Below are 15,336 nucleotides of genomic sequence, written 5' to 3'. Positions count from 1 at the left end.
GTCAGTGAAAGGAAATCATACAATAGCTCATGTAGGACAGGATAAAGGTCATGCACAGCAAAGGCCGCCGGTAGTGAAGACGGTGTGAGGGGCGTAGGTGGGATTGGAGGTTAGAGGGGAGTTAAACTGCCTGGACAGATGGTAGTCGGGAATTAGATGTCAGTGGTCAACTAAACCCCTTTGAAAGGCCACTACTGAAATAGCAAACAACCCACCTGAAGCCATGTTAACAGGGTTTCCTAGAACATGACTGATAATCTGTTGGTCAGAGTATAAAAGTAATGTCTGAGTTTTAATGATTCTGTAGCATTCAAATACTTCCCAATTCCATGGAAGGGTTTATAACCACAAAGATACACTGAAATGCATTGAACCCCTGTTGATTGATTAATATTGAGTTATTACATAAGACTACTGACTTCTTTGATACACTGCCACAAGGCATAACTTCTACTGTTTATAAATAATTGAACAGAGGAATGAACTCAACACTGACATATACTGTGGATCTTTCTAGACGTCCAGTCCCAACAGAGAAAAGTAGGATGCGGGGGTTCTTTTTAGTCAAAAGCTCAGCCACTTTAAATCCCGCATTAACAGAATTAACCCTGGTGGAGTGTGTCTCCCCCTCCCCTCCTTATCTCTCACCGTCTTACTGTCCAGACACACACTCAATTCTCCAGTCATCATCTGTCCACACAACACACAGGTAAGCTTTCCCTACATTTTTCATCATCTTCACAATGTGATTTTTTGTTTTCTTTTGTAGTATAAAGAAATTTAGGATTTCATAAGTGGACTGTATGTGTAAATAAAAATTTTTTCAATCACTTGCAGGGTTCTCTTTGGCCTCTACCATCAACAGGAGAGGTCAAGCCAAGTTTAGGTGGCACAGGAGAAGAAAAACTCAGGTGGTGAGGTTGCCAGAACTGACACATCACTAAGACACTGAGAGTCACTACATCTCAAGCTCAGCACCAAATTCACTGAAACTGAGATCTCGCAGTGGTACGAGAACTTTCAGACACAGTGCCCGACGGGACGCATATCGCCAGAGGAGTTTGAGCAGATCTACGCCCGTTTCTTCCCTGACAGCGATGCCAAGAGCTACGCACGGCATGTGTTTCGCTCCTTTGACACCAACGACGACGGCACTCTGGACTTCAAGGAGTACATCATCGCACTGCACATGACCTCCACTGGGAAGACGACCCGAAAACTGGAGTGGGCCTTCTCACTGTTTGATGTAGACAAGAACGGATACATCAACAAGACAGAAGTGACAGAGATCTGCCAGGTGAGGAGGGATACATATAAGATAAGGATGAAAGGATTAGACACTTTAATTGTGGTTCTAGTATGACAAAAAGCAACTAATGGTATCCACTATTTCTATAGTGTGATGATCTTGCTCCAAACATTTTGCCTCTTCAGATTAATTCTGAAACATTCATCTCATTTTATGGAGAGTAGTATCAAACTATGTTGACCAGGAGTGCTAAAGACAGAATCATTTTACCATAATGTTCATCTTTATAGCTGCTAAAAACATATAATATCAGAAATGTAAGCTGTTCTGTTGCTCACAGTCCTCTGGGAAATGTTTTATCTAAGTTGTCAAAGCTACAACTGACAGACAAAGTAAGAGGATTACATGACATCGTGCAATCAAATACAATAGTCCTGTAGTAGATACTACTTTTCAAGTTTATAATTTTCACTTTTAGGTTATTTTGCCCACTCCCTTTAAGGTCAATGTAAAATGAGTTACTATTTATTGAAAAGTAGGTCTCAGTACTAATTGCCAGCCCCAGTTAGCCAATCTATTTGAGCCTCAAACCCCCGATAATCTCTGTGATTACAGGGTTAACTCTCAGACAATGTCGGCAGTCCTACTCTTAAGCAAGACTACTCTTTTATTGCTTTGTCTATAGAGCGACTGCTCATCAGTCTAATCCAGGTTTCTTTTATTCACTTTGGACTGTCAGATGTATTTATGCTAATTACTCTATAATGGTTATGAGCCATTGTTTGCATATAATCAAAACTCAGTCTGATGGAGGTTGCCAAGTTTCTTATCTTCTGTTTTAAGGCAAATGATATAGTATTGTAAGAGGCTTAGACAGGTCAGCTGAGGTTCCAGCTGGCATTGTAATGGGATTTAATTCTTGGTCAACTGGCCTGAGTCCATGTGAATCACGTTTACACCCCGTGCACAAAATAGCTCCGTTTTAAAGCCACCCTGCCAAAACTTCAACAACCTACAACAGAATTAGACTCTGTGGTGAGGTAGCCAATAAACAGATCTGCCATGTGCACCTAAACCAACATCATTACTACAGAAAGAAGAAGTGAGTGAGGAAGGCAGGACCAACCATTATTAGATTAGTATACTACATTGATGTGATAGACTAGTTAAGAGAGGGTGTAAATACAGTGCATCTTTGAGGGTATCCACATTTGCTGCTCGCTACAGATCTGTTTTTTATTATTTATAAGTGACCAGTAAACTCTTGTCGTCTATAAGTTTACAGTGTGAACTATACAGACCAGAGGGGCAAGATGGAGGGACAGTCAAGGGAGAAAAGAGATCTTGGTGTTTGGCCTGTGGCCTGAGTCTTGGCACTAATCCATGTTAATCTAGGTGTCTTAAATGTGGGAGATGAGTGCTTCCTCTCTAAGTGGGACACACACTTAAAGGCCTTGAACCTAAAGTGCACAGTCATTAAGTCATTTACAATCTGCTGGATTCTAAGTGGCATATTCCAGATTCACCATCTCTGAGAAATGACACACAGGACTGAAGGTGCTGCCGCGGGCTGCTTGATTATTCATACATTCGTAATTTAACTTGTATGTATAGTCGACATGTAAATTGTGATGGCCAGGCCCTCCAGGATCACTCTCGTAGCTGCATTTGGGAGGCAGGTCAGTTGTCATGTGATGGATTGCAGGCTAGATTATGTAAGATTTAATTGTAGGCTGCTTGATTTGGTTGTATTCAGCCAAATTATATACAATGACTAATGACAGTAATCAGGGATTAGACATTAGAAAAAGTGTTGGCCTGTAGCTTTTCTCTAAATGTCAAGCTGTTTTGCATCTATAAACCACAAGACACTAATTAACTTGAGCTTACTCATTTGTCCTACACTCCTCTTGGCTTGCACATGTGCTGTGTTGACATTCCATACATTATTTGCGTGAGAGAAATGATGCAGCATTATCTTATACCCAACCCCCCCTCTCAGGCCATATTTAAGCTGATCCCCAAGGAGGACCAGTGCAGGCTAAAAGAGGATGAGAACACACCCGAGAAGAGAGCCAACAAGCTGTGGTCTTACTTCGAAAAGAAAGACAACGGTGAGGGATATAACACACACACACACACACGTCTATATATTGTGCCCTCGCGGTGCATGACAGGTCACTGTGTTCTTATCACTGCGTACTAGAGATGAAATCTGCGTAAGCTCTTACTACCTTTCCTCAGCAGCTGTTCTTACATCCTGTAGTGAAGATTACAGCTGTTTGGCTTAACAATAATACATGCAATAAATCCACCTGGGGGCACATCCCCTCCCAGTTACAGCATCACGTGTGTCATGCAAGCTTTATTTTGTATGTACCAGCCATATATCATGAAACCTTAAATTGTCTCTGCTGCATTGCATGCTACTGTCACACCCATACAGGAGATAAGAGCAGATTTCTTAGATAAATACAGACGCATCATTCAATCCACGTTCCTTACTGTATATGTTGTTTCTCTTTCCCCTCATAGAGCGACTGGCTGAAGGAGAGTTCATCAAAGGAGTGATTGAAAACGAGAATGCAATGCGTCTTATCCACTATGAACCGATGAAAGAATAAAGTCATTCCTACTTCATCCCCTCTCATTAGACTCTTTTAAACTTCCCCTCCCAGTGTCAGATGTTTCTTCTTTGATTCACTCAACTCCTCAGTGTAAATACTCTTTTCTGCAGTGTCTTGGTTGCAGCTAACTTCACAGTAAGTTTCAGTACATGTTATATTGTTTTACTAATGTTTTAAATGAATTTATATGAAATAGAGGCTAAAAGAGGCAAATTAGGGCGTAGTTTTTAAAACGTGTGTACAGCTAAAAAGCTGTTATGGTGACTATTATACATACTATATAATTATATAAAGAATGTATGATAGATATTGTCCTATTGTTAATCTTTTAAATGGTTCAAATTAAATTTTGGCTCTGGATAAGTATCATACCTGATTGTTAGCTCATTACTTTGTTTTTTTTCCGGACCGGAAATGTCTTAATAGAGGTCGTAGTGTTGTCTATTCACTGTACAATCAATTAAAGGTTTTCTCATAAATCTGTGCTTTGAAAAACAATTTTTTGGTCTTTCCCAGAAAACAATAAATTCTCATATGACCTAGAAACATACTGTTTAACATAATGCTTTAGGTCTTAACTTTTCTATTATGTTTATCCCAGACAGTAAATCCATGAGTATCCCACATGTAAAACGTACCAACGTTTAAGGTAAATTGCGGTATACATTTATTTTGAAATTGTTCCCTTTATAATTTTACATTGAACCTGAATGTGATATCCATTTAAAACAATTATTTCCCTGAAAGTTTGATGTTTTCATGTTGCAGATTGTTTATGTGTGTATGTGTGTGTATGTGTGTGTGTGTGTGTGTGTGTGTGTGTGTGTGTGTGTGTGCACGGTCTGTGGGAGTGCGTGCCTGCGTTTCTTTCCAACTTTCAATCTGACCCCCCCCACAACCCGCTCCCCCCCCTCCAGCCCTCCATCCCTTCACATGCTTCCCATCTCTCCTCACTCTGTTCCTCCTCCTCTCCATCCAACTCGGGATTACTGGTTTACACATAATCTTCTGTTCAACATCAGAGAGCAGACTTTTCAAAATCTCTGTAATCTTTCTATCGCTATGTGTCTATCGTATGGGTTTGTCTGTGCATCTGCAGAGAGACTGCTGTGTTTGTTGTAGCCTCTGACTGGTATGCATGCATCAAAAGTTTGTCACACGAGAAAGAAGAGCTTGAAACATGTTGATGTCCAACTCAGATAAATGAGAATATATTGTATACTTAGTCTAAAGGACAGGCTGATCTGTTTGACAGGAGAAGAAACATCCACCCCGTCTATGCAGTGAAATGATCATTGAGATAACTGCTCCTGATAATATTTAAACAATAAAGTAATATAAACATTTATATGCCTTTACATATGGAGACACATTTACTTTCCAACCATGAGGCACTGAGAAATACCCAGAAAACATGCAGTCTTGCATGTCAGTGTGACATATTCACACAGTTTGTTGTTCACTGATTTCACCGGCCTTCAAGTGCAATCACTGTGTCCCAACTTCACCGAAAGTCAAAGTGGAAGAAAAGAAAAACAGGAATTGTTTGCTCACGTTGATCCGTCCGCAGTACGGCAACAGCGTCTTTCCTTTTTCTGTTTTTTAGCCCTTTTAAGTTGATGGATATTAAAGATCCCCTAACAAGGTGAATCAACTCGGTCCATGGCCTCGTCCATCTCATCCATCTCTCTCTCACAGTCTTCACACCCTTCTGGCCCACAGCCTCCAACCAAAACCAGCGTTGGTACGTCCCCATTTCCCACTCCAACCACACTGCCGTTTGGGGCCCACGCCACATCCATCATGCCGTCTGGACACTGCAACAGGCCGCTGACAGAGTAGAGCCCGCCTCCTGGAACGACCTCGTCGTAGGAAGGAGCGTGAGTGGCGGCTCTTGCTTCCTCCAAACGGAGCCTCTGTTTGCGACGGAGTTCGATGATGGTCTTTGTGTAGGAGTTGAGCGTGACCACGGCGGCGCCCATGCAGCAACTGAAGGACACCCAGGCAAGACTGGGAACAGAGGAGAGAAACATGTCATCATAGCCTGTAAATAACAAGTATTTTATGTACATGCTTTAGTAATACAGGCTTGTACGCTGTCTCTAAAGAGCAGCCACGTACGCAAAAGACCAGCCGTAGTCCCAAGACTGAGGCCTCCAGTCTTTGGGCCCCACAATGACCGTCATCTGAAAGACAGTTGTGAACATCATATGGGCCACCATCCCAAGAAGACCTACAAACAAAGAAAAACCAGACAAGACAAAGAAAGATGACCATGCAAATAGAGCGTGCTATATGGACGTAGTGGTTAAAAAGTTGGTGAAAGAAAAACAAATAATGTAAAATTGAAGGACACACTGAGTCTCACCTGATAACACAGTGCAGATAGCTGCATAGGCGTTGATTTTTAGCGAGTGCATCTCTTTCTTGCAGCACAAAACTTCCAACCACATCAGTAGGAAGCCCATCCCCAGCAGACCGATGTACGTAAACTCTGAAATAACCGACAGCCAGAGCACACCTGCAACATTTGAAAATGCATACACAATTGACGCACATGCATCCATATAGAATGAAAAATATTTAAAAGGGGCCAAAATAATAATTTCATGTTTTTTATATTTCGGCTGATACACAACTCACCTTGTGTTTCTCCAGGTGTTAAATCTATAAAGCTTCGACATATCTCCCCTGCCAACCAGATTTACAGATATGAACAAAATGGAGATGGAAGACATTATTCTTTGAGTTCACATGATTTTGCAGAAAAGAACCTATGAAAACTGTACTATTATAAAAGTATGACTAATATTGTGACCAATATGTGTGATTGGACGCGAGTTTTGTGGCCTCACCCTCGCTGTGTTTCTCGCAGCTTTCCCAGAAACCAGTGTGGAAGTATCTAAAAGCAAACTTGTCCTCTCCGGTCTCCCAGATGTACTGAACAGCGTTGGCCAGCTGCCTCTGTCTGATCTTGGACAGCTCGTCCCTCCTGGCCGGAGACAGCGTGCGGTTGAATGGGTTCTGGGTGGGACTCTCTGTGTAACAGGACAAGAGGATCACAATGAGAAGAGCATTTTAGCTACATTTTTGTACCTGCTGTTAGTATAGATAATGGAGTTGATGTCATACATGCACTGGATGGACCAGCTCTGCACAGCTGTTTAGACATAGAGACACCAATGCATTCATGCTCACACACATCTGTGGGCAATCTATATTGTTTAAACCAATCCAGACCTGCATTTCTTTAGAATGTGAGAGGAAAACCAAATTCACAGGAGCAATATCATGCAAACATCCAACAAACACGGGACGTTCTTCCTGTGAGGTACCGGCATCAACATACTAGGTTCTTTGACTGGATATTTTCCAGTGTCCAAAACTTTTGTCCTATTATGCTTTTGTGCTTCTTCCCTTTCTTTTAGTGTGTTATATATATATTGTTTGTGCATGTAAAAGGTCTCCAAAGTTACAAAGCCCAAAGTCCACACCAAAGGGAGTTACTTTCATCCACAGAAACACTGCTCCTGAACTGCCTGAAACGCCTTGCTTGAAGTCCCGCCTTTTCTTCTATAACGTGGTGATGTCACCAAGTAACACATTTGCATAAATAATAAAACAAAGCTATTTAGAGCAGAGCTGGAGACAAGTCTGAAGAGTTTAGTTTGATTAACCAATTTAATGACCAACCAAACAGAGTGTTTCAGACAGAGGGTGAAAAAAGGCACTGCAGCACAGCCGGTATGAGAAAAGTAAGTCATTTTTTGAACATTAAAGCATGTAAACATGTTCTAGTAGAAACCCAAAATACAAGTTAGAACCTGAAAATGAGCATTTTAGGTCCTCTTTAATACACCAATTGCCAGAGAGAACAATTAATTGACAAACTTTGTATGTAGGTGTGTGTTGATGGGAAGTTATTGGAAATTAAAAAAAGTACTTTAGAGTGAGAGATGGATACAAAACAGTGAGCACAAAACTGCTGATCACAACATGGCCCCAAAAGTAACATGCCTGTGTTTTTCAGTCACATGCAGGCGTGTCAAAAGCACCTTGTCATCCAACATGTGTGTGTGTGTGTGTGTGTGTTTGTAAATCAGGTTTAGAAGCACAAGAGAGAGTTAAATCCACCACTGTAAAGGTAGATCTTTCTGTACAAGTACACAAAGTACATGTAGTGATGAAAGATGATTCCCTCCTGCAGTAAAAGCTGTTAATCTCATTGTGGATTAAGCATATATCTGTTGAGAAAATAAAAACCAGGCAGCAGGCAGTGCACTCTCCCCCATGGACCAATAAACCTTTGGGATCCACCCTCACACCCCGCAGATTAATACTAAACCATAATTAAGTTGACTGTGGGACTAAGGTATGTTCAAAAAAGAGATTAAAAAACATCAAACCAAGGACAATCAGTTTCTCGGCCTGTCAGTTTTTCCACTCAGATTAGTTCGAGGTATTGGTTGTTATGCAGTGACACAGTGCAAAGATCAAGAAATTCAATATTCGTGCAATAATCAGGTTCAAGAGTCAAGGCCAAAATTTTGGTAAAGTCAACGTCAGAAAGTTTCGGCACGTTTTGGAAGACTTATGAGATGATGCACAATAACAAACTGACCACATGCACGGAAACTCAAACATAAATGTGACATAATATAGTGTGCACACATTTTGGTCCATGATCTGGAATAGTACTTTTACAAATGAATCTTAACGTCCACTTACTAGTTTTTTGTATGTTTTAATGGTGTGTTGTGTTATGTGTATTGTATGTAACCTGGAGAAACCAAAGACAATTTCCATCCATCCATCCATCCATCCATCCATCCATCCATCCATCCATCCATCCATCCATCCATCCATCCATCCATCCATCCATCCATCCATCCATCCATCCATCCATCCATCCATCCATCCGTCCATCTATCTATCTATCTATCTATCTATCCATCCATCCATCCATCCATCCATCCATCCGTCCATCTATCTATCTATCCGTCCATCCATCTATCTATCTATCCATCCATCCATCCATCCGTCCATCCATCCATCTATCCGTCCATCTATCTATCCGTCCATCCATCTATCTATCTATCTATCTATCTATCTATCTATCTATCTATCTATCTATCTATCTATCTATCTATCTATCTATCTATCCATCCATCCGTCCATCCGTCCATCCGTCCATCTATCTGTCTCTAAAAAGAGCTTTCAATCACATCTCACAGAGTTTGGTCGGTGTACCTGATCTGCTGTACTTGAGAGAGTCCACTGATGAAGGCCGTGAGATGCAGTTGAAAGCTCCAGAAAAAGCTTGTAAATAGACCTTGACACAGGATTATTTTGTCAAGTTATAGTGATTGTGCAGATTTTTTAGAAGTTCATAAATAATACAACTCTCTGATTTTCACCTACTGAGAGCATCCGTGTGAAACAGAGTAACCTGTGACGATGATGGGTGTTACCAGGTCAGTAACAGTGTTTCAACATTCAAATTATGCCTCTGATTCTTGCAAAAGCCAGATGCCGGGAAAAGCAATGAATCCATGAATTGTTCACGACAAACTGTGACGCCTGTGAACGTGTTGCAACACACATCAGGATTAGTCACCAGGCTACTTTTAGTAGTTTCGTATCGTCTTCTTTTCCTTTAGGCTGGCTCAAAACAGAAACACTCCTTTCACCAGTGTCGAACATAGCAAAGTACTGTACATTAATTTTATGCTACTTTATACATCTACTTCACTACATTTCAGAGGGAGATAGCGTATACTTTTTACTCCACTAAATTTATCTGACAGCTATACTTAATGGTTACTTTGCAGATTAACATTTTACATTAAAAACAACAACATGATTAGGATGCACTGATACCGATATCGGATATCAGGCCGATAGCGACTCAAATAGCTGGATCAGGTATCTTGACAGTGGGGCCGATCTATTCAATTCTATTCTATGTTTATATAATATATACATTATATACTGAGATTTTAATTCCTGTTTAAATTTTGACCAAATTGTTGCTGCATTTAAAAGGTTTACACTTGAATTGTAATTCCGGTTCATTTTGAAGATTTTTTACCAATTTGTTGGTGTATTTTAATAATAAATAACAATTCAGTAAATTTGTATCTATGTATTTATTGGTCACATTCAGTTTTAACAAGTTAGGAGAGCAATAATTAAGTCAAGCCTGATGTTGCCTTATACATAAAATAATAATCCCAGTCACTTCCACACAGTGAGGCATACAGCTTATTAATTAAACTCTGGCATCGGATCGTACTCGGTATCGGCCGATACCCAAAACCCAGGTACCGGTATCGGTACTGAAAAAGTCGGATCGGTGCATCCCTACATATGATCATCTCATAAAATATGATGCCAAAGCGTAAGTTAAATAGTTAAAATTAGCTCCATCTCAACCAGCAACAACATTAAATGCTGTGTATTCTTACACTGTGGTGTCACTCCTTTACTAATCAAGGATATGAATACTTGTATCACTGCTATTAACATATCTGTTGTTATCTTCACACTTGTTGCTTCCTTGTTAAAAATCCTTAGTAGTCTTTTTTTTGCTCCTTTGTTAGTAGAGTTCCACCTCAAAAATTCATGCAACACGGCGGTTTATGAGATGCTAAACTCTGTGTTTGTGACATCAATAAACATCAAAGTGTTTTTGCCCAAGAAAGTTTAGGTTTACAGTAATCAAACGTCTCCACCCTGCCTGCATACTTAAATGATCTGTTGACACTCAAATCCTTGTCAAAATCATAGTGATGTGCAAAAATGAACAAACAAATCTTTTTGAACGACTCTTTTTAGTGTCTGGTATGTGTCGGGTGGTCAGCTTGTCGAACGGACCGAGTGATCATTAATCCCCGACTTTTCCGACTCGCCTACTAGCTGTTATCGTAGGGTACTGCTCACGCTGCCGGCTACGGTGATGCAGTCGCTCAAAACATAAGGGGCGGCGCACACAAAGCCAGTAGCACTGAATGAACGAGCAAGGGCCGATTGAATCGGACCTGACAGTACGGCTGGTTAATGGTGCATTCATGTGAGTCACAGAGAAAATGATGCTACATTTTGCAAAAAGTACCAACACTTGAAAGGTTTTAAATGTTGGATACATCAGCTCGAAGGAACCGATTTTGGGAAGAGTCGGTCTGCACATCACTAAAAAATCAGGAGGGAGCTGCCTGCATAAATGGGATGGTGCTCCTCAAAAAGCAGATAATAAAATACATTTATGTACTAGGGCTGTCAAAGTTAACACGATAATAACGCGTTAACGCAATTTTTTTTAACCCCACTAATTTATTTAACGCAATAATGCAATCGAACTAAATAACCTAAGGAATCCATTGGTACCAACCATGTCATACTAGCTCATCACGAAAGAGGCTAAATAACGCTCCAAACTTGAGCTAAATTTTTGCAAGGAGAAACTAGCTTGGTGATTTTTTTTCCCTTGACCTCTGACCTCAAGATATGTGAATGAAAATGGGTTCTATGGGTACCCACGAGTCTCCCCTTTACAGACATGCCCACTTTATGATAATCACATGCAGTTTGGGGAAAGTCATAGTCAAGTCAGCACACTGACACACTGACAGCTGTTGATGCCTGTTGGGCTGCAGTTTGCCATGTTATGATTTGAGCATATTGTTATGCTAGATGCAGTACCTGTGAGGGTTTCTGGACAATATTTGTCATTATTTTGGGTTGTTGATTGATTTCCAATAATAAATATATACATACATTTGCATAAAGCAAGCATATTTACCCACTCTTAAGAGTATTAAATACTTGACAAATCTCCCTTTAAGGTACATTTTGAACAGATAAAAAATGTGCGATTAATTTGCAATTACTCGCAATTAATCAACAATCATGCGATTAATCGCAATTAAATATTTTAATCGATTGACAGCCCTAGTATGTACACAAATTTGCCAATAAAAATAAAAGAGCAATCTAATTTACAGTACACTTAAAAGAAACACTAAAGAGAAACAATAAAGCAATAGGAAGGACAGTAAAGCGGAGAGGTGAAAGACAATGAGACATCTACCTGTGGTGTAAGGCTCGCTGTTGTTCTGACCACAGTTCTTCATTTTGACGGGCGACAGGCAGAGCGGTTTGACCACCTTGTGGGTGCCCTCACACCAGTAAGAGGTGCAGAGAGCCAGGATGGAGAGGGCCAGAGCCAGAGTGGTCAAGGTCAGGGAGAGCAGGGAGCGAGAGCGACGGGACATATGCTCCAGCATGGCCACACAGGTGGAGAGGGAGGCAGCGGGAGACAGAGAGAGAGAGGGGAGAAAGGCAAAGAGGGGCAGATGCTCCACGTGGGAAGAGGACAGACAAGACAGAGGGAGTCACAGATGGAGCCGTGAGGGCAGGACAGATGTTTTTGGGCTGATTCAAAGAGGTGATGCGCTGCCAGGTTTAAAGGGAGAGATAAATGAGATGTAACAGTACAGGCAGAAGATGACAACACACAGCTGACAAAAAGATACTTTAAAGTCAGCGTGATTAAAAGAGTGGAAGAGAGAGAGAGAGAGAGAGAGAGAGAGAGAGAGAGAGAGAGAGAGAGAGAGAGAGAGAGAGAGAGAGAGAGAGAGAGAGAGAGAGAGAGAGACAGGGGAAGGAGCCTGATAAGATGCTCTGAAGTTGATACACGTGGAAAAAGGACAGATGGAACAAAAAAAATGAACAAGAGGGGATTTAGGTGGACGGTGGTTCAATCTAGGAGAATCGCAAGGACATAATAGTATGCTGGCCAGATGGCTTTAATGCGATATCCTGCTATTGATCCCTGTGGTGAATGATGTCCATACATCCCCTAACCTCAGCACTTGGAGACCCTTTTGTGTGCATTTAATAGATCAGTGTGACTGTACCAAAAAACATTACTAGAATATATCATTAAACGTTGTAAAAGGGAGCTAGAGGACATCCTTAAAACCAATCCATCACCTGGCAAGAAACATTAAAGGGAGCACACAAAGGCTAAAACCAGAGTGTCCATATGGTGACATCTGTCTGCCTGAGGTCACATACGTCCTCCAGCTGTGTTGATAAGGAGGGGTTATGGGAGAAGAAGAAGTAACATGTGCTATCCTGTGACCCCGGCTAATATCTTCCTGCTTCCTGATTAACACACTGAGGCCTGACCCTGCCGCTCATTATGAACTCCACCGCTGGACCCTAAAATCAGTGGAAGACAAGAAGAGCAAAAACAAGAGATTACTTTTTTTGATGAAATTATGGATCAACCTCAGATCTAGATGAAAATTTTGCTAGTAATCCCTGATAATCTTCTTTAATCTGTTTGTGTTAGGTGTGTTTTAGTGTGAAGTGTGTTCTGACCATGTCTGCTGTCTCTCTCTTTCTCTCTTGTGCAATGTCTCCCTGTTGTATTCTCAGCCCCTGAAATACAACAGAACATGAGTTAAACCCAACTAAAGGTAGCATCATGCATGATCTACATGGGATGGTTTCTATTATCTGAATAATACTGACAAAAATACATTAAATAACAACTTTGGAAAAAAACAAAAACAGGAAATGAATAAAATCGAATGGATGTACGAGATCATTGTGTATAAATCTGTAGATTTTTTTTACTGTATATGTAAGAAGATTTGTACAATCTGTGAAACATGTACTATGTCCAAAGAATAAGGCCAGCCTAAACAATTGCTTTATATGATTTCTGAATTATATACGTGTCCATGGTTTTCTCTGTTTATCCCCTGGTATTTTCACCAATATGTCCTCCAATGTCAAAACAATTTATTCTCAATTAAAAACATTACTCTTCAATAGAGCTGCAACGATTAATCGATTATTTGTCAACTATTAAATTAATCGCTAACTATTTTGATAATCGATTAATTGCTTTGAGTAATTTGTTAAGAAAAAAATTCTCTGATTCCAGCTTCTTAAATGTGAAAATGTTGTTTTTTTTTTACTCCTCTATGACAGTAAACTGAATATCTTTGAGTTGTGGACAAAACAAGACATTTGAGGACGTCATCTTGGGCTTAAAGAAACACTGCTTGACATTTTTCACCATTTCCTGATATTTTATAGACCAAACAACTAATTGAGAAAATAATCAACAGCTTCATCGACAATGAAAATAATGGTTAGTTGTAGCCCTACTCTTCAGCCTTCTGCAATAACATTATTGAACATACATCAAGATAACTTTGCAAAAGTTCACAGCATGAACAAGTTGGATGAATCTAGCATGAAGGAGACATTAACCCCAATTTCACTTTTAATTAATCTTACAAGACGATTGGAAATTCTTTCTTCAATAGAAACATAAACACAAGATAATTGTTTTTCAGACGCACTGACAGGTTTAGCTCATTAGAAGCTGGACACCCATTTGCCTCATTTAACCTGCACTCAGCAGAATATCTGAAAGCTCAATAAATCAGAAAGCTCCATTTAGGCTTAAATAAGAAAAGCAATATACTGTGTATATCTCAGTTATTTATTTTTAAGGCTGCAAGTAACAATTATTTTCTTGATTATTTAGTCTATATATGTCAGAAAATAGTGAATAATGCACATTATAAGAATATGAGGGTGAAATCTTCTTATTACTTGTTTTATTAGTCAGTTTGCATCACAAATAACAAAGAAAAGCATCACATTCTCACATTTGAGAAGCTGTAAAAATGACTGAAATTAATAATTTTCTGTTGATTGACTCATCTTTCCAGCTGTAGTTATTTTAAAAGCATCAGTGACAAGTACCTACCAAAGATCTCTTTCTTGTCCCTTGTAGTACTTCAGGTCAAACATGAGGTGACTACCTCAGTAAAACACTTTGCCGTCCTGTAAACCTAGTCCTCAGTTATCTCTGCCTGTTAAAAGAGCTCTTCAAAAGCTCCTTAAAAACTTGATTTTAGTTGCTCCATCTTGAACCGATCCTCCGTGTCACCGCCCTCTTCATCTTTTCCGTCTGTATCTGTCACTAGTTTTCCTCTTCCAGGAGTGATCCGTACCTCTCCAGCTGCCCTCCTCCCTTTAATCCTCCTGGCCAACAATTGGACGGAGATGCAAGACTGATGGAGCGCTTGGGCGTCTGTCTCCACGCCACTCTACTCTCTTTTCTGTCTTTCTTGGGAATTTATGTCACAAACCCATCCTGAGTCATGTAATCCCTCTAAGTCCATCTGTTACTGTAGTGCCCCCTCTCTTCCTGTGCCTGTCCCTTTTTAGAGGAGGATCCTTCGCAACCTCACAAAAACCTTCACCACCAGTCTGAGCTCTTTGACAACTTTTACTAGGTATTCAATTATTTCATAAAAGTGTGGATAAAACTGTGAACCAATGCATATGAATGGGCTTTTACTTTTTTCCCCCCTAATCAGCACCAGCGCTGTGCAAAGCCAAATCCTGTGCCCACTAAGTGAAGTGTTT

At 40.3% G+C, this 15,336-nt stretch overlaps 2 protein-coding genes across 2 annotated transcripts; one reads left to right on the top strand and one right to left on the bottom strand.

Moving 5' to 3' along the window:
- Positions 1 to 964: 964 nt before the first annotated feature.
- LOC141779843 (visinin-like) lies at positions 965 to 4,080 on the top strand (the record flags this gene model as incomplete). The annotated part of the gene is made up of 3 exons (XM_074654873.1): positions 965 to 1,297; positions 3,252 to 3,363; positions 3,785 to 4,080. Coding segments are annotated over 3 exons (534 nt in total), but the record flags the coding sequence as incomplete, so codon positions are not given.
- Positions 4,081 to 4,645: 565 nt separating this feature from the next.
- Positions 4,646 to 15,244, bottom strand: LOC141778884 (germ cell-specific gene 1-like protein). Its single transcript, XM_074653405.1, has 7 exons — positions 14,672 to 15,244; positions 11,966 to 13,323; positions 6,732 to 6,914; positions 6,520 to 6,567; positions 6,245 to 6,397; positions 5,998 to 6,109; positions 4,646 to 5,886 (listed from the first exon to the last, which is right to left on the bottom strand). The coding sequence occupies exons 2-7, from the start codon at positions 12,159 to 12,161 to the stop codon at positions 5,514 to 5,516; spliced, it is 1,065 nt and encodes a 354-aa protein (XP_074509506.1). The 5' UTR covers positions 12,162 to 13,323; positions 14,672 to 15,244; the 3' UTR covers positions 4,646 to 5,513.
- Between the last annotated feature and the right edge of the window lie 92 nt (positions 15,245 to 15,336).

This window comes from Sebastes fasciatus, chromosome 12 (assembly GCF_043250625.1).
Source record: "Sebastes fasciatus isolate fSebFas1 chromosome 12, fSebFas1.pri, whole genome shotgun sequence".
NCBI lineage: Eukaryota > Metazoa > Chordata > Actinopteri > Perciformes > Sebastidae > Sebastes > Sebastes fasciatus.
Note: the sequence above shows the minus strand (reverse complement) of the source record. Positions and strands in the feature narration are given on the sequence as shown.

What these genes read in the sequence shown, in the direction of transcription:
- LOC141778884 (XM_074653405.1), bottom strand. Translation starts at nt 12,161, where the DNA reads ATGCTGGAGCATATGTCCCGTCGCTCTCGCTCCCTGCTCTCCCTGACC. An exon ending in CTGCGAGAAACACAGCGAGG is followed by an intron (nt 6,568 to 6,731) that starts GTGAGGCCACAA and finishes TCTGGTTGGCAG; the next exon opens with GGGAGATATGTCGAAGCTTT. An exon ending in AACACCTGGAGAAACACAAG is followed by an intron (nt 6,398 to 6,519) that starts GTGAGTTGTGTA and finishes CAAATGTTGCAG; the next exon opens with GTGTGCTCTGGCTGTCGGTT.